The sequence below is a fragment of the Triturus cristatus genome, chromosome 3_2 (genome assembly GCF_964204655.1).
Source record: "Triturus cristatus chromosome 3_2, aTriCri1.1, whole genome shotgun sequence".
Classification (NCBI taxonomy): Eukaryota; Metazoa; Chordata; class Amphibia; order Caudata; family Salamandridae; genus Triturus; species Triturus cristatus.
The window spans coordinates 1,119,449,196-1,119,473,070 of NC_140584.1; the positions used below are offsets into that span (position 1 = coordinate 1,119,449,196).

The following is a 23,875-nucleotide window of genomic DNA, read 5'->3' on the forward strand; positions in this document are numbered from 1 at the left end:
CCCTGTAGCATTCTACTCCAAAAAAACTCTCTCCTAGTGAGGTCAATTACACCATCTCTGACAAGGAACTACTGGCCATCAAAAGAGCCTGTGAAGAATGGAGGCATCATTTACTGGGGGCACACCACACCATTGAAATTTACACCGATCACAGAAATGTACTGTTTTTGAAAACCGCAAAAGCTTTGACCCCTCGTCAGTTACAGTGGACCCTGCTCTTTTCAGACTATGACTTTGTGATCAAATACCGACCAGGACCACAGAACGGGAAAGCAGATGCCCTCTCCCGTATTGGTGAATCTGAAGACACCATTGCTCCAAATCAGATGCCCCCACCGTTCATACTCACCGAGGTCGAACCTCCCGACAAATCATAGCACTGCTCAATTCCCAGGATTTCCTTGAGGATGTGAGAGTATCCTTGGCGGAGATAGACGTGCCAGCTTGGATCCAGGAAGAACCGGAACACAGATCAGAAAGAGAAGATTTGGTCTATCATTATCAAGCACTGTATATACCTCACAAGACCCAACAACAGCAAGTATTGAAATGGGCTCATGATTCAGTACTTGGAGGACATCTTGGAATCTATAAGACTATCGCCTGTGTGGAACGCTCCTTTTGGTGGACAGGGCTGCGACAGGATGTCAAAGACTACATAAAAAATTGTGTGGTGTGTGTGTACAGGGAAAAACCACACACAACAAACCAACGGGACTACTCCGTTCCTTGCCTACTCCCCCGTATCCATGGCACACCCTCTCCATGGACTTCATTGTGGAAATGCCCCCCAGTGAAGGAAAGACAGTAATTTTGGTGGTAGTCGATCATCTTACTAAGATGGGTCATTTCATCTCCCTAAAGGGTTAACCCACGTCATCAGAACTAGCCTTGATATTTCTCCAGCATGTAGTCCGAGCACATGGACTTCCTAATGTTCTTATCACAGATAGGGGTACGCAGTTTACTTCTCGCTTTTGGAAATCCCTCTGCAGAATATTGGATATGGAAGCTAGACTTTCATCTAGTTATCACCCCCAAACTGATGGGAAAACTGAACGCCTCAATCAGACGCTAGAGCAATATCTTCGCTGTTTTACCATGCAAAACACCTTACATTGGCCCACACTGTTATGGTTGGCGGAGTTCGCCTATAACAATTCAACACATTCAACGTTAGGTTGTTCTCCTTTTTTTTTTTTTTGTGTTTATGGTCATCACCCCAACATGCTCCCCTTTGAAGGGCCAGCTAAATCCCCGATACCCAGCATACATGAACATCATGCACATCTTAGGGCGGTATTGATTGAAGTCAAACAGAACCTAGCCACTGCTCAGGCTACCCAAAAAACCCAAGCAGATAAGAAAAGAACTAAAGAACCCAAGTACCAAGTGGGGGACAAGGTCTGGCTTTCAACACAGAATCTACATTTGCGGGGGGTAAATAAACTCCAACCTAAATACATAGGGCCATATAGCATTGAGGAATGTATCAACCCTGTAGCCATGTGATTGTCATTACCTCTCTCCTGGAAAATCCACCCGGTTTTCCATGTGTCCCTTCTTCAGCCTTGTTTAAGCAGTATGAGATTACCAAAGAAACCATTACCCATCGACATCGATGGGCAAGAGGAGTACGAGGTACAAGAGATCCTAGATTCCCGACTAGTACGTGGGCGAATTCAATACCTAGTAGACCGGAAAGGCTTTGGGGTGGAGGACGGAACCTGAACAAAATTTACCCTGAGTTGGTGAATCGCTTTCATGAGGCGTATCCGGGCAAACCAGGCCAACCGCCGAGTCGTCGGTCATTGAGAAGGGGTACTGTAGCGATCACCCATAGGAGAAGTCGTTGACAGACCCGGGTTAGCTTTACACCACTACCCGTTTTTCGACACACAACACGAATATGCCCCAGAGACTACGACTCCCAGCAGGCCATGGGACGCATATCCACGACTGCAGTACATAAGCACTTCCTCCGGAGGCGGAAAGTGCTTGACAACAAGAATTCTAACAGGATTGTAATGGCGGATGGTGCAGCAAGAAGCATTGCCGCAGATAGTCCAGAGTCGGGCCGTGTCCCGTTCCCGAGGAGAATTAGCGACGCCTTAAGAGCTTCGGAGGAAGTCAGAGATTTGACGTCATTGAGGTTCAGGTAACGCGGAGACTGCTCCGTGCGTTACCGTTGTGCAGCTTTTTTCTTCTAGTGCCTTTCCTGGCAAAAACATTTGTTACGTACTGTTCTAGGAGTACATTATGACAACGCCGGTGAGCTTCTAAGCAGGAGTGCAGTCCCCCGAGAAACAGTTGGTTACGAGAACGCTCCCAACGCTCAAATTTGTAGGTTCAGGTGTCGGAAGGGCTAGTGAGGGAAATGCGCTTTAACCCGCACGCAGGAAGCGAGACAATAGTACAAACAGTAGTATTCTTTGTGTAGCTACTTCGTGACTTGACATTCAGCCTGCAGCATTTGCTAAGAATCATTAGACACTGTGCAGGTTAAAAGTCGGAAGTATTGCATATTCTGCATTGGTTTTCTTTGCATGAAAATCACAGCGCATGCAGTAGTGAGACGCCATCCCTTTGCACGCTGAGACGAATGTAAAAATCTGAAATACTTCTGCGCATTCTACAGTCAGAAGAAACATTATAATTTGGAGTGAACCTTGCCAGAAGCAGACATTCGCCGCCTACGGCTCAACCAGAATCTGGCAAGGAATACACGGCAGTCAGCCATTCTTAGAGTTACCCCTTCCCTTTTTTCCGCCAGACAGCGCCTCACGCAGGATTGTTTCTACTTCCTCTGTTGGGGGTGCTGTTCAGGAGAACCAGGGAATAATTCCACTATCATCGTCCCTGCTGGAGCACTGGAATAAAGGTTAGTGGCGTCTTTGATGTAATTGTGCTGCTGACAACCTGACAATCCTGACAATAAGTGTGGGAGATATCAGTCGTTTTTTCTAAGCTGCGCCTCCGCCAAGAAGTGCGGCGAGGCCACTGGGAATCGGTGGGTCTTTGCTATCTGTTTTGCGAATTTCAAAGCGGTTTAGCATCTGTGAAATAATGCACTTTGCTCGAGTGGGAGATCCTGAGCTTAGCAGGGTATAGGAGGGCATAATGCATGCCCGCCTGTTGCAATACATTTTTGGCCAGTAGAAAATCCTGGCGGATGAATGAGATGTTCTTACCTTGATGTTGGATCAGTCCTCTCTTGCAGGCCAGCCTGAGGGTTGTATCACGATAGTTCAACAGGGGGCTATGATTGGACCGGCAGAGGCCCCCACCAGTGGATTGAGTCCCAATGATCAATGAGCTCTCCCCACAATAAGGACAGGTAATAGATCCTCTCGGGAACTGTCTTGCAGCCAAGTCTCAACATAGTCCTCCATTTGAAAAAAAGATGTGGTTTCAATTATACCCAGTTTGCGGAGATTATTGCACCTTGAGCGGGCCTCCAGATCTTCATTTTTGGCCTTGATTTGCTCTTGTACTCTATCCATTCGCAGGAGGTGTTCCTTCGATTCCGATAATCCACATCCGAGACGCGGGTTTCTAGGTGGTCGAGTCTCGTATCATGTGTATCTACCCACTTTTTGACGTGATCAAGGCAAGAAGTGAGCAGGTCTAGTTTGGAGTCTGTTGTTTTTAAGCTCATCTTGACATCCATGAGTTTCTCCCGGAGATCTGTATTCTTCATGCCTGTCTCCTCCAGCTGTGCTGAGTCAGCATCTTGATCCGAGACATTTTCAATCTTAGAGCGTCTTTTGCCTAATGACCGCTTTGTCTGGTTTACATTATTTGCCCATTTTTGTGGCGAATTGCATGTAAGAAGTGAAATGGTATCTTGGGAAGTAGATGTAGTTTCCACAACTGATGGACTGCTCACCCACCGGTGCCCTATCTCCTTGCCACGGGATGCATCACAGATGTTCCGAGACAGCTATCTTGTTTAGCCCAGGCCCCGTCACACCTCCCAGATCAGGCCTCGCAGGAGGGGCACCAGCAGGCCTCAGCCCTGGGCAGGCGTGCCCAGCTTTAACTCTTGCAGACTGATGGAGTAACCTAGGCCTGGGAAGAACAATGTCCAAAGCCAAGGCTGGGCTCAGGCTGATCAAATGCGACACACCGCGCTGCTTCAAACAATTGACCAGGCACACATTTTGAGGAAATATGAATTTTGTGATCAGTTATGTCCCCTATCGTAGACCCCAACGGCTCCATGTACATGCTATAAGTACATGTATGTTCCCTCCAGTTCCAGTTATGAAGACGCAAATACATGTGCGTCCACCGTCAACATGTCCTCTTTCAGATCCACCATGAATGGGTCAGATATTCCATTCCTAAGTATGAAAGGCCACCGACTTTATGTGGTTCACTTTCCACATTTTACAGATTCAGGCGAGCAGGCCCTGAATTCTGTCATCAAGCCTTTTTCTGCCTTCTGCCTCTGAAAGCTCCAGTCCGAGCCCGCACCTGTATCCATGAACTTTGTCCTACTCCCTGCGCGGCTAACGGTGCCTGATCCAGCCTGTTGCCTGCCAAAAACTGTATTTCACCTTCAAGATTATCTGCTCCGCTCCTCATCCGATGCATTCCTGTCTAGTAGTTTAGGTAAACATTCTTCCAGCTACAGTGTAAAGGGCCAGGCCTCACTGTCCTCATGCAAGTAATTCATAGCCCCTGTTACCATGGAAGATTCCTGCCCCCTCGCATCTCATGTAGACACTTAGACGCTTGTACACGCACTAACAGTCAGTATAGAATAGAGTCTGTCCGAGAGACCTTTCCTTTTGGATAATACAGTTCTTTAAACATAAGATATTAGATATGATTTGGGATTAGGTTGACATGACCCCTCAGACTTCTGTCTCCACATGTAGAGCTAAATGTCAAGTCCCCTTCACCCTCTAGTTGCACGTCAATCACACGTCATGCGGCTGCGCGCGCATCTCTGCCAAATATTTCTGCTGACATTGCAGGATTCTCTTATGGATCCACCCACTTGTGACATCATGTATAATGACGTTTTTTAAGTTACGCCTATATGTCCGCCTTTTTTAGTTACGTATGCATATTTTATCTATCTTATCAACTGTTACGCCTCCTGCATCTGTTTCACTGTAATGCATTTCTTATAAAAATGATTACCTGTCAATAATGTATTGCCTTCCTTCCTGAACCCTCATGGTGATGGAATTTGAAGCCTGCAGTTCGAACTGTAATTCCTTTGTAGAGGAATAAAGCCTTTTAGAACCTCTAATACCACGGATTCTGCCTCTTATATTTACTGAGTTATTCTTACTAGACTTTACCGCATAAAAAATAGTACCGGTAATGAAATATTTACCACATAAATTGGCGCCCGAATAGGGACACTTTCTCATCTCACGCGCCGGAGGTGCGTTGCAGGCCCGGTCTCCTGCCACAGCTGAACGGACAAAAACGCGTACCCGCAGGATTTCCTGTATCTCCCTCCGACCAAGCGGGGGTGACTGAGGCTGCGATCAACACCCAGACGAGGCGGTGAGAAGTGCGAAGTATCCCGACCAGAGCCTAGCTGAGAGAGCAAGATCCGAGGTATACAGAGGCCCACCAGGTTCCGAAGTTCCGAGTCCAGTCGAGTCGAGTCCAGTCCGGTCCAGTCCAGTTCAGTTCCGAGGCCTTCCGTTCCGTGCTACCCGGTGAGTACCATTGCCGGGGAGGCATTTAAACGTGCACATAGTCTGTGCCGGTCAAGACGGGTTTGGGTACACAAATCCGGTCTGCACTGTTTCAGCAGTGTATCTGTACTGTTTAGCAGTATATCTAGTATGTCTTGCATATAATTAAGTATTATTTAGTGTTAGTATTATGTCAGTAACTAGTTTTCTATTAGTTATCATCGTTCGTTAAACTGTTAAATGTTAATTGTTTTAATACGTTCTACATATTGTGGTGTGAATGATTGTTCATTATTGTGTTTATTGTATAAAGTGTGTTCTAGTAATAAGGTCTAAAAATGCCGCTCTTTTCGAAATTAAGACAGATCAAAACTAGAAAAGGGGTACTCGAAGAAGCTGTTCCCATCCCACCTAGGGACACTCCAGGGTACTTTATGTATCATAAGCATGGCCTAGATGCCGTATTATTTCTTGATTTATGGGTGGACTACACCAAAGAGTTACCAGAGAGTCAGAGATGGCCCGCAGCGGGGACCTGGGATGCAGATTGCATCATGAGAGTAGAAGAAGAATTATGGAAAAAGAAAGCCAGACAGTCACAGAAAGATGCCATTGAATGATGGCGTAAAGAATCATATAGACGTACAGAAAAAGCGCTCAGACAGGAAGAGAAAAGTAAGGAGAATTCAAATAAAACCCGAGAAAATCTATTAATTGAGGAAGGTACCCGAGTAAAATCAGAACAAGTAGATAGACAAAGAAACACTCTTATGAATGGTATGTATCCTCTTCTGGCCGAAGGGTTACCTAAGGCTACCCCGGAAATACCAAAAGACTTGACTCCTCCATTGCTCCCGATAAAAGCACATCCCAAAACACATCCTAAAACAGCAAAGGACGTTTTCCTTTCCTCCTATTTAGATGACGTAGCTCCCGAATATGCTAATACCATACCACACACACCGCATGACGATGGTGTTCAACGTCAAGATCATCCGTCTGTATCCCCGCAACAACAAACTCCTACGCCCATTCCCACAGGTCCATCCGTTTCTACTGTTTTTCCTGCATCTACAATTTCTATCTTACGTCCAAAGAATCCTTTTTTGCCCAGCACCTCAGATGGTGCTACAGGAGGTACGACAGACATGTTTGCCACACCGCCGCGAAATAAACAGACCCTTAGAGATTTAGCACTCCAACGTACACCCCAACTAGCGACACCCGACATGTTTAAAGAACATCTTGTGGATTGTAGATACGATCCAGTGCCAGGTAAACAGGACAGATTGCTACTATCATCACTACGTATAAGACGAGCTACATTGTATTTAATGACGATACCAGGAATGGTTGAACACCTAGACAATATATATCACTTTGTCCAAACAGGGCGAGGCCCAGAAAGTATTAACGAAGCTATGGAATACCAGAAAGTGGATGTACAAAGACAACTGCTACGTTTTTTTATAAACTGCGTGATCAGGAATCAAGACAGGCCTGGGGCAGATCATGATACCATGCAAACACTTGCCAAATGGGGTCAGAACATATCAAGATGAGAAACATGATAGACAGGCGTGTATAGTCGCCATGTATCGAAAGATCCGCAAGGAAGTAGAACGAATACATAAAGAAAGACGAGAAGCAGACAGAATTGAATCAGAGGGAGAGGAGGAGCAAGAATCAGAACAATTAGATACGATAGCTTACGTAGGTAGAGGAAGACCCCATAATAATGCTAGATGCTTTAATGATCCGATACGTCCGATACGTCCAGAATGTAATAGACATTTTCAAGCCCCTATGTTAAATACAAGATCCCCTGAACACCTATTCCAAGCCGCTGATAAATTACTCCGAGATCGAAGGGGATACCATATGCTCGATTCCATGGACGAACAGGAATTAGCTAGGTCAGCAGTACAATGGGCTGACAGTCCCAGCAAATACAGTGATGATGCACTAGCACACACGTTTCTGAATCTTGCCCCAGACGAACAGCGTTTAGCTAGTATATACATGATTCAACACCTCCTTATATTATATAAAAGCCAACACTCCGATCCTGGACCCTTACCTGACATATTGACAGAACTACTCACGAATAAATGGAGAGGGTCAGGTACTGATTTGATTAAAGAAATTCTAGAATTTCGAAACCAGTATATAGCTTTCGTGTGCCCAGAACACGTTCCAATTCCCACTATGGGAAGAAAAATGTATCACATAGACAGACTGAATCCGTTACGCGAAGTACACCCAATCAGAGGTGAAGGTAATAACTTTACACGCGTGTTTGTGTACACGCCTATAACTAAAATTGAATTATTAGAAATGAAGAAAGTAGTACCCAGCCATGACAAGGATCCAGCAGGTTTCCACCGTGAGATAAGACATGTTACTCATGGGAGAGTATACTTACCCCGACATTATGAAAATATTGAAAGTGTTAATGCCTGCCGGTATTTACGAGAAACTCAAAGAAAAGGAATGGGAGGTGGGAGACCAAAAGATAGATTGGACAGCATTAGAAAACGAAGAAAAGGCCCGAGCTGCAGGATCAGGGCTTGGGGAAAAGACTACAGCACTACCAGGATTACTAGTGCAGGTACTGCCACGTTTATTAACTACGAAAAAGGAAGACTGGGGTGCAATCTCAGCCTGTAAACAAAAGCAAGATGAAGACACTAGTGATTTCTATTCCCGATTTGAAAAATGTTTTGGTATTAATAGTGGCATAAAGGCAAGTAGTGAGTCATATCCACATCTGTTTGTGACAAAATTAGTTGAAAATTCCCTGCCGCAAGTTAAGAATAGAGTATTGAAATTTGAGAGTACCTGGCAAGGTAATACCCCGTCACAGATGTTACAGATGTTACAATATCACCACAATAGAATTAGAGAAGAACAAGAACATGAACAAAGACGTATGAAAGATACGAAAATGAAAATGCTTGTTGCTCAGTCAGTTCCAGCTGATGGTCATAAAAAGGGTGATTCCGCAGGTCCGGCGAAAGGGACATGCAACTATTGTAAACAACAAGGTCATTATATACACGATTGTCCAGTTCTGAAACATAATATCGCCACAGGTAGAACCCAGGAAAGACCACGTCCACCTAGACAGGATCAGAATCAACAACAAATACCTCAGCATGCACAACATAGGTCAGCTCCGCAACAACTAGCTCCGTAACAGGCAGCTCCACAACAGACCGTAGCACCACCACAAGCGCAGCCTATTGCTGCCACACAAGCAACAACGCAACAGATGTATCAGTATGCACAAGCAGATTATCCCGATTATCAGCGATACACATGAAATAGCCTAGAGAGGGAAGTTGGCTTACCCCTTATCGAGGTTCCTGTAGATCAAGAGGGACCTTATGTACATAGTGAACTATTAGGGGAAGACAAAGTTTTTACTTGATACAGGGGCAAGCAGAACAACTATACGACGCAGTGAAGTTCCAGGGGCACCCCTCTCAGGCTCACAGAATATTTCCCTTGGATTCTCAGGAAAGCCTATCATTAATGAAGTGTCGCAACCTCTTCCACTTACGGTTGGTCCATTGACACGTACTACAGATTTATTGCTTACTAAATCATGTCCAGAAAACTTGTTAGGAATAAAAACATTGAAAGCTCTAGGAGCTATAATATGTTGTTCTCCGGAAGGAGTACGATTATTTTTACGTGACTTTAAAGGTCACTACGTGTCCAGAGACATGGATCACCGGCTGCAGAATTTACCTACACATTTATGGGCACAAGGCCCCACTGATGTTGGTTGTATGAATATTACACCATATCGAGTCACACTAAAAACAGGAGTAGTACTACCACGAATGCGACAATACAAGTTACCACCAGATGCTGTTGTGGCTTTGCTGCAAATCATTGACGAGCTCATTGCACAAGGAGTGGTTGTAGAAACGGACTCCAATGTATGTAATTCCCCAATAATTCCGATTCTTAAAAGAACGGATCCAAAAGCACCACCAGTATATCGATTAGTTATTGATCTGCGCGAATTAAATAAATGTATTGTACCACAATACCCTGTGGTCCCAGATATCTCTTCATTACTAACAGCTATTGACTCAGAAGCAACGTTCTTCACTGTAATTGATCTCAAGAATGCTTTCTTTAGCGTCCCAATAGATCCGGAAAGTCAATATCTGTTCGGATTCAGTTTAAATGGACGAAGTTTTAAATTCACACGCGCACCTCAAGGATTTACAGAAAGCCCCAGCATCTATAGCCAAGCACTGAAACGAGAACTTGACAGTATCCACATGCCAGTCAACACTGCCTTGCTTCAATATGTCGATGATCTGCTGATCACCGCCCGAAGCGAACCTGAATGTGAAACAGCGTCACTGACGGTTTTGAAATTTCTGGCCGACAAGGGGCACAAGGTGTCCCCTTCTAAGCTGCAATTCTGTGTCCAGCGAGTTGTTTACCTTGGGCACTCGCTGTCCAAGGAGGGAAGACAGCTTACACCCGACCGCATCCAGTTAATTGCTAACATGTCGCCACCCAAGACACAAAAGGAGGTGCGGGCTTTTATAGGTCTCACTTCATACTGTAGGCAGTGGATCCCTCAATATGCATTTCTAGCAAAACCACTCATCCAGTTGACAACACAGGAGGCAGCCACATCGACTGTCCTCCCTTGGACTCAAGAACATACACATGCCTTTGAAAGCTTAAAGAAAGCTTTATGCCAAGCACCTGTTTTAGCAACACCATGTTACAGTAAACAGTTTACACTCTTTGTTACAGAACGCGACGGTACTGCCTTGTCAGTACTCACTCAGGAACAAGCAGGATCACACAAACCATGCGCTTATTTCTCTAGTACATTAGATGCAGTAGCTCAGGCTCTTCCTGCGTGCCTGAAATCAGTGGCAGCAACAGCTTTAGCAATCAGACAAAGCGATGCCATAGTCTTAGGACTTCAATTAACAGTACAAGTACCACACGCGGTAGAGGTTCTCTTGAACCGCACACAAACACAACACTTGACTATAGCGAGACTCACCGGTTATGAATTAACATTGTTTCAGCCACACATAGAAATCAGACGTTGTAATACATTAAATCCTGCCACACTTTTGCCAGTAAATGGAGCAGATCCATTAGCACATGATTGTATTGAAGTCATTACTATCACGACGAAACCCAGACAAGACTTGACAGATATCCCTTTATCAGATCCAGACCTGACATTGTATATAGATGGTTCATGTATGAGAACAAGTACAGGAGAGTTAGTGGCCGCTTACGCAGTCACAACAGACACTGAAGTCATTGAAACAAATTGTATTAACACTTTGTCAGCTCAAGCAGCAGAGCTCATCGCTCTGACACAAGCCTGTATTCAAGCCAAAAATAAGAAAGTCAACATATACACAGATTCACGTTATGCATTCGGAGTCGTCCATGACTTCGGCGTACTGTGGCGAGAGAGAGGTTATTTAACTTCTCACGGTGCCCACATCCAACACGGACCCCTCATTCAAGCCCTATTAGACGCGATTCATCTACCTACTGCAATATCGATTATGAAATGCAAAGCCCATACAAAAGTTACCGATATCATTTCTCAGGGTAATGACCTAGCTGACAGAACAGCTAAACAGACTGCTCAGAACCAGACTCATACAACTGACGCGACAAAGACAGTAGTTCCGACACCAACACATTGCATGACAGTTAAGGATCCCGCCCTTGATGTAATTGACATACAGACACATGCTACACCAGAAGAAATAAAGAAATGGACTGAATTAGGAGGGATCCAAACGGATCAAGGATGGATGACGAAGGAAAAATCTATATGGTTTCTTCCCGACTCCATGGTTCAAGTCATCATTAACACAATACATAGTCCAGCGCACCTAGGAGAAAAAGCTATGCTAGATAGTATTCAACACATTTGGTTCAACAAACACTTGCGAGCAGCAGCCAAACAGAAAGTACGTACCTGTTGTCAGTTTAATCCAGGTAAAAGCATCCCCGTAGAGCAGGGTGGATTTCAACCTCCCGATCATGCTTTTGAAGTCCTCCAGATGGATTATATCCAGATGGAACGATGTCGAGGATTCAAATATGTTCTCGTAGTTGTCTGTGCTCTTTCCCGTTGGACAGAAGCCTACCCGGTTTCAGATTACACTGCCCCGACTACTGCCAAACAGCTAGTTCGAGAATTCTTCCCACGATTCGGTTTGCCACGTGTTGTCTACTCAGATAATGGCCAGCCGTTCTCATCCGAACTGATGAAACACGTTTCACTTTTGTTAGGTTACCAATGGAAATTCCACTGTGTCCGACATCCCGAGGCAGCAGGTCTCGTGGAACGTCATAATCAAACCCTGAAAATCAGATTGTCCAAAATATGTAGAGAAAAAGGTGTCGATTGGATAGTAGCCTTACCAGTTGCGCTCTTTTACATGAGAATGGTAGCACATTCTCGAACAGGGCTATCCCCGTACAAGGTGATCTTCGGTAGACCACCAAATATGTGGGGGACGCCTATACCTCGCAAAATCACTGATGTTGACTGTAATATGCTGACAGATTACCTGGCTTCCTTGATGTCTGCACTACAATCTTGTCGTTCACAGGTAGCTGCAGCCTTTCCCGATAACACAGAGGTAAAGCCTCATGACGTGGTTCCAGGTGACCTGGTTCTGGTGCGGAATTTCGACCGGAAGACCCAACTGGAGCCTAGGTGGAAATCGCCTAAACTCGTTCTACTAACAACAAGGACAGCCGTGAAGATTGAGGGACGTAAAGGGTGGTTGCACTCGAGTCATATCAAGAAATTTTATGGACTACCGTCCAGTGTGAACACTCAGCCCTGCATTCCCTCACAGACCGACTCAAAGCTTCCCTTGGTTGAACATACAAAAACAGAACTTTATAAACTGAAGCTAAGGTCTAGCAAGTCAGACAATTTGATTGTTTAAGTCCTCTCCAAGGTGAATCGGTTGAATTTGTCTCTGACATGTACCCTCTAGACCTGAATAGAGAAAGAAATCGACAGATGCAGCTTAAAAAGCATGCGTATTGTAAATCACTTCGTAGTCACTGCACAGTAACATTATTAATTTTGTTTTCTCTAAGTTTTCTGATCATTATAACTAGTATATTGCTACATATGTATTACCCTATTTCTAAGCGTGCTTACAATGTTACTGCTGAACATTCTTTTAGCGAATTACCTCCACATGAGTTGTCCTATAGATTTGCGCTGCGCAACAACACATTCATTAGTATGTTACATCATTCCCATCAGACCAGCAATGCTACAAATTGTTGGATATGTGGCCGACTCCCTCCCTATCAGAACTATAAGGGAGTTTTGCCCCTCTTTCCATATCCGTTCACACACAATGGCTCCTGTGGAGCATGGTTTAGTTTGATTAATTCCCTAGATTCAAATTCAGTAGTTTATCAAGACAACTGGGTATGGGGAAACCTGAACCTAGTTTTGCTTAAAGTCTGCTACCCTAACAAGGAGGGACTTCCCAAAAGAACAGGAACTGATCTAGAAAATGAAGTATATGGATTAGGTAATTTTACACTTAACCTCCTGATTCTGAATGTTGAATCCGAAGCTACACCAATCTTGCCCGCCATGTCAGTATTCCCAGTTAAAGGGGAATTATGTGTAAGAAAGAATGGTTCCATACACATGGGCCATAGTAAATGCACCACTGTAATAAAATTCAGTGATCAAGGCAAATCTACATTTAGAGCTTCCCGTCATTCCTACTTCATATGTGGCCAGACTGCATATATACGTCTACCTCTAGACTGGGATGGTACCTGTTACATACCATTCCTTCTGCCACCTGTTTTCCTAGCCCCTCCTGATTATCACAGAAATACCCATTTAGTACACAATAGACAGCAGAGAGATCTCCCGATTGTCGATTACACTGAAACGGCATGGGAGCAATACACAGATTTCAATAAAGGTTTCTTTCCCTATATAGGTACAGTCACTAATAGTAAGTTGATACGTAGATTAACTAGAACCCTTGAAGCAGTAGTGAACGAGACTACTTCCGCCTTAGGCAATTTAACAGAAGAGCAGTCTGCTATGCGGATTGTTGTGCTTCAAAATAGTCTTGTCCTTGACGTCATCCTGGCTGATAGGGGCGGAGCTTGTAGGGTCATCGGATCAAGTTGCTGTGTTTTCATACCAGAAAATTCGCCGTCAGTATATAAAGCCATAACTCGCCTTCATAAGATTGTGAGCCAGATACACCAGAGTCCAGGCACCTGGACTTGGTCCGGTTGGTTCTGGAGCGTGTTGTCAGCCTGGGGATGGAGAATCCTATCCTTCCTAGGTATTGGCTTTCTCATACTATTCAGTTGCTGCTTATGTCTACAATGTGGGCCAGCGATTTGTGGTCTGTGTGCCACATCGTGTATCCCGCATCCAAGTTTTCGTTCAAAATCCCGGAAGAAGAAAGAAGAACAAATGATGTTATATGAACAGATCGATGGATTGATGAAGATCGATATCTCTTGAGGGTCCGTAGGGGACAAGGAGGGAATGAGGAAATATGAATTTTGTGATCAGTTATGTCCCCTATCGTAGACCCCAACGGCTCCATGTACATGCTATAAGTACATGTATGTTCCCTCCAGTTCCAGTTATGAAGACGCAAATACATGTGCGTCCACCGTCAACATGTCCTCTTTCAGATCCACCATGAATGGGTCAGATATTCCATTCCTAAGTATGAAAGGCCACCGACTTTATGTGGTTCACTTTCCACATTTTACAGATTCAGGCGAGCAGGCCCTGAATTCTGTCATCAAGCCTTTTTCTGCCTTCTGCCTCTGAAAGCTCCAGTCCGAGCCCGCATCTGTATCCATGAACTTTGTCCTACTCCCTGCGCGGCTAACGGTGCCTGATCCAGCCTGTTGCCTGCCAAAAACTGTATTTCACCTTCAAGATTATCTGCTCCGCTCCTCATCCGATGCATTACTGTCTAGTAGTTTAGGTAAACATTCTTCCAGCTACAGTGCAAAGGGCCAGGCCTCACTGTCCTCATGCAAGTAATTCATAGCCCCTGTTACCATGGAAGATTCCTGCCCCCTCGCATCTCATGTAGACACTTAGACGCTTGTACACGCACTAACAGTCAGTATAGAATAGATTCTGTCCGAGAGACCTTTCCTTTTGGATAATACAGTTCTTTAAACATAAGATATTAGATATGATTTGGGATTAGGTTGACATGACCCCTCAGACTTCTGTCTCCACATGTAGAGCTAAATGTCAAGTCCCCTTCACCCTCTAGTTGCACGTCAATCACACGTCATGCGGCTGCGCGCGCATCTCTGCCAAATATTTCTGCTGACATTGCAGGATTCTCTTATGGATCCACCCACTTGTGACATCATGTATAATGACGTTTTTTAAGTTACGCCTATATGTCCGCCTTTTTTAGTTACGTATGCATATTTTATCTATCTTATCAACTGTTACGCCTCCTGCATCTGTTTCACTGTAATGCATTTCTTATAAAAATGATTACCTGTCAATAATGTATTGCCTTCCTTCCTGAACCCTCATGGTGATGGAATTTGAAGCCTGCAGTTCGAACTGTAATTCCTTTGTAGAGGAATAAAGCCTTTTAGAACCTCTAATACCACGGATTCTGCCTCTTATATTTACTGAGTTATTCTTACTAGACTTTACCGCATAAAAAATAGTACCGGTAATGAAATATTTACCACAATTTCTTAATTCTCCACTGGGTCAGCTCGGCCCAACAGGAGGGCAATATGCCGGTCACTTCCATCAATGAGGCATAACCGGCGCTTGTGCCACTAGGTCTTAAGCTCATTCACTTTGGTTCGGCAGGAGTTAACATTAATCTGGGGTTGAGGGAACACATACAAATGAGTTCCTATGGCCAGTAGGCCTCAAACTCCAAACCAGCAGACATTATTTCAGGCCCCTGCCCTGTGGCACGACATGCAGATCGACTCAGCCTGGTGTAGGCCCCGCGGGATGTAGAATCTAGGAGGCCCTCTGACCCGGCCAATCGCCACGGCCCACCCCCCGACAGGGTCCAATGCGGCACACTGCAAAGCTGGCTGGCTGCTCTGAGTCAGCACGCCCGATCATAGGGGGCCAGGCGAAAGGCTCCACACCTCTGCAGAGGAGACCGCATTCGGCCGCGAGTGTGGATGCTTTCTCCATTTCCCCTCTTGTCTACCTTCGGGCAGATGTCAGTTGCTCCCGATGGGCACCTCCCGAACGCAGCCCCCTCCTCCTCACCAGCTCCGATCCAGGCACTCTCCCCGCGTCTCAGCAAAGCTGCAACTGCACCAGGGCGCCATCCTCCACGGTGGCATACCCATCATACAGTGAGCCCGTCCCAGCTCGGACTTCAGTCAAGTGGCACAGTCCGGCACCCGCAGCTTGGGAGAAAGGCAGCAAACCTGGCACTCAGTCCTGTGTGTTCATGGCCAGGCAGATGGGGGGGGGGGTAGCCGCCCCTGGAGTATTACGAGCATGGGCCAGCGGGCTACCCCGTATGGCTCTGGTGTAGTCTCACAGGTGGGAGCCCTCAATAAACATGGATTGTACCAGATTCCTGTCTCGGCCTCCAGAGCCCTCACAGACCAGCCAGCTTGCTGCTCAGCAAGAGTAAGCCCCCAACTGATATTTATTTTGTAATCACTAATGCTGATCATTAACTTATGTCATTCATTCATTCTTAGTGCATGAGGGCAGTTCAAAGGGGGGTGTGGCCAACGGGCTAAGATGGCCGACGCTTCTGCTTGAGGCTCCCCCTCCCTGACCCATTATCCGGCAAATATCCTAGTCTCCAGTTAACTCCATAATGCCATCCTGGAGTACGCTGCAAGCCTGAAGTGCTCTAGAATGCCCTGCTGACTACCCGGGACGAAGGGAGCTGGGTAAATGGACCGGCAGCAATCAGTCCGGGGTCAGACCTGGACCTGCTCCACATGGAGCTGCTGGGAGCGGAAGACAGGCAAGGCCCATGCACATGACTCACTAATCTAGTGCCTGTGCAATTGTCTGCCACGTCGCTAACTGGAGGAGGGGTGTTTTTCGGCTGGCATATGCATAGTTACCGGGCGTGGCCGGTTGGTGACTCTTTGCATAGTGCATCTGGGGGAGGCACCTTCCCTCATCACTGTGAGCTCGGACGGGGCCTGATCAGGCCTAGGGCGTGTTGTATGTGGCTGGAGGGGGCATGCTGTTGCTCTGCCACCTGCCTGTTGAGCTTCCTGCCTGTGAGAACCCAGAGGCCGGATCAGGCCTGGGTTGGAGAGAGGGACTGCTGTGTGGCCCGGGGTCTTGATCTGGACCCAGCCTGCCTCATCTGGACATGGTGACCCTGTGCGCGGGGTGGGCTTGGACCTGGCTGTGGCCCTCTCGCATTTATTGCCTGCTGAATTTCCCCTCCCCGCTGAACCCCTGAACAATTGTTCCAGTCCACCGTACTGGAACAATTGTTCTGGGGGGGCCAGCGGGGAGGGGGACTTCTTTAATCACCAAAAGTATTGACAGTAGCGTACTCCCTGACTCCATCGGAGCTTCAATAGTGGGTGTGTCGTGGGAGCCTTACTGTTGGTGGGGGGATCGCATCAATGGGAAATTGCTGTCTTGACATTCTCTTGCAGCTGCGTTGGGATCTGGCACTGCATTGTTGATAACCAGTGCATCTGTACTACTTGCGGGGAACAAACGGATTCGGTAGGGTGCGGAGGAGGGTGACCCATCCAGTGCTAACGCAGTTTGTAAATTGCAGTGGAGGTGCGACAGCTGAGAGGTTATGAGGTAGGGGGTCAGATTCTAGGGGAAGGGAGCGTCTGACACAGCTAGCCTTGAGGGAACTCTAACTGAGATGAGGCGTCTGGGGTGGAAGGATTGCCACAACCTGACATCATTCCAGAGTGGTGGCCCACCAAAGTCTAAGGTGAAGTCCCAGGGCACTGCATAATACAGTACGTCCATAACAATGGAGAGCAACCTGCAGGCAGGCTGATGCCTACGGCTCTGCAACTGGTTATGGTATGCCTCTGACCCAATCCCCTGCCTACTCCGTTAGAATCCTCCCGTTTGCTGGAGAAATCCCCAGGGGTTGACCTGCTGTTGGAATTCGGCACCTATGTTCGCGGTGCTAAAAGACAAGATGGACACCATACCAGCTGCAGTGGAGAAAATTGGCGCATCACTGGAAAGTACAAGGACATTACTCGAAAGCAAAAGTGATGAAATAACTATAGATTTCAACCAACTACATACTGATCAGCAGAAGCTAGCTGACAAAAGTGCTCAACCAAACTGCAGTTGGGAGAGCTACAGCCAGTCACACAGGAGCACACATCCATGGTGCAAGCGCTCATGGTGCGCATATCAGCGTTGGAAGACAAGGTGGAAAATGCAGAGGGTAGGTCGTGCCTCAATAATATACGTGTGATTGGCTTACCTGAACGTGCAGAAGGACAAGATGCTGTACGTTTCACTGAAGCCTGGCTCAGCAAATTGATGTCCCAAACAGAACTATCTGTGCAATTTGTGGAAAGGGCGCATAGGGTCCCAGCACGGAGGCCGCCGCCGTGTCATCCCTCATCTATTCATCTTCCAACTGCTTAACTACAGTGATCGTGATCGCATCCTTCGTGAGGCCCGTCCGCGGCAGATCAGATTGGACAGTGCGGTATTGTTCCTGCACTACACTGTGATGGTCCAGAAACCGCTGCTTTCTTTCCTGGCTGTTAAAAAGTGCTTACGAGAACTAAACCTATGCTGTATGTTGCATTTCCCCACCACCTCTGGGTGGTAGACCAGGACAGCGCTCACTTTTTTGACACTCCAGAGGATACGTGGGACTGGATGGAGTCGGCGGGACAAGTGACAGTGAAAAAACGTCCTACTGCAGGGGAGAGAGCCCCTGGTGCAACCCTGCAACATAATCGAGGCAGGCATGGGAGGTCCAACCGGGCTGGACAGCTAGTGGCGGTGCCTAATCTCGTACAAATGATTTCAGAGAGACAAAGGGCACACGGCAGCAGTACTGCATGAGGAGGCTTGCACCTTGAAAATAGACTACAGAGCAGTGTCCACTAGTGAAGATGACTCTCTAATTGGGCACATATCAGACTCTATTACGCAGACGGTGCTGGAGGTGACACCACAGACGGCGGACCCGGACCGTATCATCTGACCTTTCATGGGTAATGTCTGGGAACACCACCAGAACATGACTAACTCAAGACTCCTAATTTAACGAAATGTCTATTGGCAGTATCCCGGTGTACCCCTCCACTGCACCCCTCGCATTCCTCCTAAACACCCCCTCCCTGCGTGTAGGCTACACTGCGATCTGCATACTAGAAATGACTAGAATAAAAACACACTCTGGCACTGACCCGTTGGAACTGAATACAAGCTGCTGCACTGGCTAACAGGACATGTAGTCAAATGGGTACTAGAGAGAAGGTAACAAAGGACAAGTAACCAACCCAGGATGCCCTCGTCTCCCATCCTCCACCGGCAATGCACATTAAGCCTACCACACACAGGGGCACCTACCTACCTACCTACCTACCTACCTACCTGTTGTCAAGAGTTGCCACACAAGTTTGGGCGGATCCCTGCTGCATATGTGCTTTGTTTATGTTATATGACTTGAGTTCTGCTGCAAGTTGTTATAGTGGCGCTGTTACTGAGCATTATTGCCCTTTATGGCATGATAAGTCCAACACTTACAGCGCAGGTAGATGTGCGAGCAATCACTATGCGGGGGAACAAGGGGGGCAGGTTACTCACCAACGCAGCGACAATGGTGCACACAAATAGAACATTGAATGTGCGGGCATACACACCTGTGCATCGTTATGCCATATACTCCTATCATAAATGTAGGTCTACTCATATAGCTCTGCTCCAAGAGATCCACCTGACTGCTCTGGAGGCTGACCGTTTGTGGTGCCGCTGGCGCGGACAGGTTTATGCCTCTGGCTGCTCCTTGAGTGCGAGAGTGCTGCTGATTTGGGTGCAGGCAGGCACCCACTCTATGGTGGAGGAGGTTAAAGTTGAACTGAAAGCGAGATGCATGTTTGAAATGGCGCGCCTAAATGGCACATATTTGATATTAGGTGTAATCTATGCCCCTAACGTAGAGAAGAAGCAATTCTTTCAATCTTTTTCGTCCATATTGGCAGTCTGGGTGATTGATGGAGACTATAACACGGTTATCGATACATCCCTGGATCGCTCTTTTCCCCTACTGGCTAGTATGCAGTCCCTGACTAATGTCCGAGCATTGAAGGACTGGTTCCATTGCTGGATGCTGTCAGATTTGTGGCGGACACGGTATCCTAGCGTGAGAATATACTCTTACTATTCAGCACCGCATGGACTTCATGTACGCACAGATCGGATAGTAAGATCCCCAGCACTCTATCATATGCTAGATCACATGGAATACCGCTCCCACACAGACCATAACCCACTGTTGTTACGTCTGAAGTGGGAAGCTACACACCCGGCGATACCCACTTAAAGCCTCCAGCCAGCGGCTTTGGAAGATGCACCATTTCAGGAGGCAGCAGGTAATGCGGGATGGGGAATAGGCTAAAGGAATGGGAGGCCTTTAAGGTGACTATAAGGGGGTCAATGTCTCAGCATTAATTGGTAATAGCCGGAAAAGCTTAGAGGGGGAGGTGGGGAGTCTAATCCAGATTAGCTGGCGAACCTAGGGGCAAGGCAAGGAGAGCTGGCGGAGTTGCTGGAACGACTTAGGTGCATAAATTACGCAGCATACTCTGCCAGAGTACATGCACAATCTGACCATGCGGGCCGCCTTTTAGCATGGCTTATTTGACAGGAGCAGATGTTGCATCTATACAAGTCTTCCGCGACAAAGATGGAACGCACTTAGGGATTCACAACTAGATGCCTTTATCTCCCAAATCACACTACGTATCATGGATCAGGCTCAGCTGATAGAACTGGAAGAACCTATCACTCCTATGTAGATTGGTGCGGTGATCAGGGCCCTAGCCAAGGGCAAGTCGCCGGGCACAGATGGTCTTCTATCTGATTACTATAAAACCTGTGCCCACATAGTTACACCACACTTGCAGCTGTTATTAACACCGGGATTGAAACACTCTACCCTCTTCTTTGCGGGAGGCGCTGCTTGTCCCCCTGTTCAAACCCCGCAAAGACCTTATTGATCCTGGCTCGTATCACCCACTGGCCTTGTTAAACACAGATTATAAAATGTGGGCTAAAGTGTTAGCGGACCGGCAGGCCCCTCTAGTGCAGTCGTTGATGGGATCTGACCAGTAAGGATTTGTACCAGCCCGCAACACCTCACTGAATCTCCGTCATTTCTTCAGGGCCTCTGCCTACTCTCCCTGGCATTGGCCACAATTGGGCTGTCTGGTCCTCAACGTGAAAAAAGCATTAGATTTCCTGGAGTGGGATTACCTCCCTCGTTGTGATCCTTCCCAAATTTGGTATCACAGGCTGTTACCTTCGTTTGACCCGGCTACTGTACACGCGGTTATGGCCAGGGTGAAGACTGGCTGCTATATATCTGAGCCCCTTCTCGTAAATTGTGGCTCCCCGTTGTTGTTTGCATTGGCGGTAGAGCCACTGTTGGCGGTGCTCAGAGAACAGTGTTGTTGTTCTTCCTGTAATGATATGAAAATGTTAAATGTATAACCCTTTGTGATTATAACACCATGGAAAGTTAAAAAAACAAAAAAATTAGGACAGATCATACCGGCCAGAAAAGGGAAATATATAGGCCTTGTTCCATATTTTGTTTAGCAATCGCAAATACCATCAAAAAAAGAGAGGGTCTGATAGCAATTACAGAGCACTCAAATTACATGATTCCATAGATGTTAGTAAACATGTGAGGCATTGGATAGGCATAGCCTCGCTACCGTTTAGGTAAACAGAGTCATGATTTCAAGGATATGAATGTTGAATTACAGTAATAATGGATTCCTCACTACAAGTATGTTATAGATTAAAATTAAAACTAGTGTTCAAAGTTTCATAAAAATGTGTATGAAATGTGATGCCTTTGTTTGTGTACTACCAAAGATGCTGTTTATTGACTGCATATGGAAAATGCGAGAGCAGGTAGACGGGCATTGGAGGGCTATGAAAGGACTTTGCATGTTTGTAAAAAGCTCGAATTCCTTGTGATCTTTTAACTTATCAAAGTCTCAAATTCTTCCTTCAGCTGAGTATCAAATCTCCTGTGAAGTATGAGTTTGTGCGTGGAAATAGCAATTATACATAAAAATAGATGTTTGTCCTCTCAGTGTGTAATGGTTTTAACAAAAGGGCATTTCAGACTTGGTTAGTAACTAATTTCTATGTTCTTCCCACTTAGGTTTCTATGTATAAGCTGATGTTTGATGCCATGGTGAGAGGGAAGATAAAGTCAGAAAACCTTCTTAATCACCTTTGTTTGCGATCAAACCAGTCACTGGGACCACAGGTTCAGACTCATGCACAGAAAGCTGGCTTTTCTGTGAGCACCTTTGGAGAACTCTTGGATCTAACATGCCTCAACTTGACATTTTCTGACCTCCCTGCTATAGACCGTTTAAAAATTGAATACTGCCACCAGGAGAACAGCACTCCACTTGGAGTGGAGATTGTGGACTTCAAGGAAGAAAGTGTACGAGAGCAACTTCAATACTACATTTCTTACTGGAAAGGACAGAGGGAGCTGAGAGGTGTTGACATTGAAGATGCTTGGAAATGCAGGACATGCTGCTTCTCAGAAATTTGTGAATGGAGGACAAAAAAGGCAGAAGAGACTTCACGTAAATTCCTGTCAAAAAGAGGAAAATAAAGACAGCTGCAGTGCTTATATAGTTTTTAACATCTGTGTATTGTTGCCTCCCAAGTTAAACGTCTGCCTAGAAAGCTAGGGTTCGGTGGACACCTGTAGTGTCATTTCATGCTCCAAATGTGTGGATTTGTCTGTGAATTCAAGAGCGATCTACCAAAGGTTTGTCCCCAGTTGAGCCACCAGACCTGGATCTATACCGTGTTTAAAAAATAAACACATACTATGTGATTTCTCTTTAAGATGGATTGTGTATATATTGGATTCCATTTGAATATTCTGAAAATCTGGCATGATTGCAAACTATATTGAGGGCCTCGTTTATGAGGTTTTGGCGCAGGGCAGCACCGCAAGGAATTTTGCTGCGCCGCCCGGCGTCAAAAGAAATGGACAAGTTTTCGCTGTATCTATGTGATATGGCGCATTCCTGTCGTTTTCCCCTGTGTTTGCTCACAATGGGCTGCCTTGCACCAACGCGGGCACCCTTGGCGTAAGGGTATCTGCGTTGTTAAGGTGATTGTTTTTGTGCTGGGAGGTGCCCTTTCCTGCACAAAAACAATCGCAAGAGGTGTTTTCCTCTTTCTGTGTGTGCTGCATTCTGCAGCACACATAGAGGATAAAACGAGAAGAAATAAGGATATTTATCCTTGTTGCGCTCCCTAACAAGCACCCTTGGGGTGGCATTAGACTCTGACGCATTCCCTGGTTTGCAATTCTTCGGAAATCTGGGAATGCTTCCGATTCCATGGGTGTTAACACCCATGGAACACCCCTTTCACACAGTGTTCTGGGTGAAAGGGGGCACATATTTCCAAGGCCATGAAATACCATGAAGAGTGGCTTTGTGTGGCCTTGTAAATTTGCTGTGGCACATTGCGCCACAGGAATGTTAAACAAGCATAGGCATAGCCAATAGGTCTCGCCTTTGGGACCTTATAAGTGTTTAGTCAGATTTTGGCAACATTTTTAAGGTATGTTGTAGAGCAATGTAGCTGCTGTGTTTAGTACTGTAAAGTTTGTGTGCAAGTTGTGATTAGTGTAGTGACGTAAAGGCACTGGCATGGTGTGGAATGTAGTTGTGATGTGTGTAGGGGGATGTATGCATGCGTCTGTATATATCATAACAGACTTTGAGATTACAATGCTGAGTACCTCACATATTTATTTAATGATATACCTTTAGAAATTAAATCTACTGAGAAAATATCAAGTGTTGTGATTTGCCATAAAAGGCAATAGGGCAGTCTAAGGTACTGTACATCTCAGGGCCCCATCTTTCCCCCCAAATGTTTTATTATGATTTGAGCA

At 46.1% G+C, this 23,875-nt stretch overlaps 1 protein-coding gene across 1 annotated transcript in view; it reads left to right on the forward strand.

Moving 5' to 3' along the window:
- Positions 1-22,813, forward strand: part of EXO5 (exonuclease 5) — a 124,232-nt gene extending 101,419 nt beyond the window's left edge. The window contains exon 6 of the mRNA XM_085649911.1: positions 22,103-22,813. Within this exon, the coding sequence (XP_085506037.1) occupies positions 22,103-22,570 (468 nt within the window). The 3' untranslated portion in view covers positions 22,571-22,813. The remainder of the gene's footprint in view (positions 1-22,102) is intronic.
- The last annotated feature ends 1,062 nt before the right edge of the window (positions 22,814-23,875 follow it).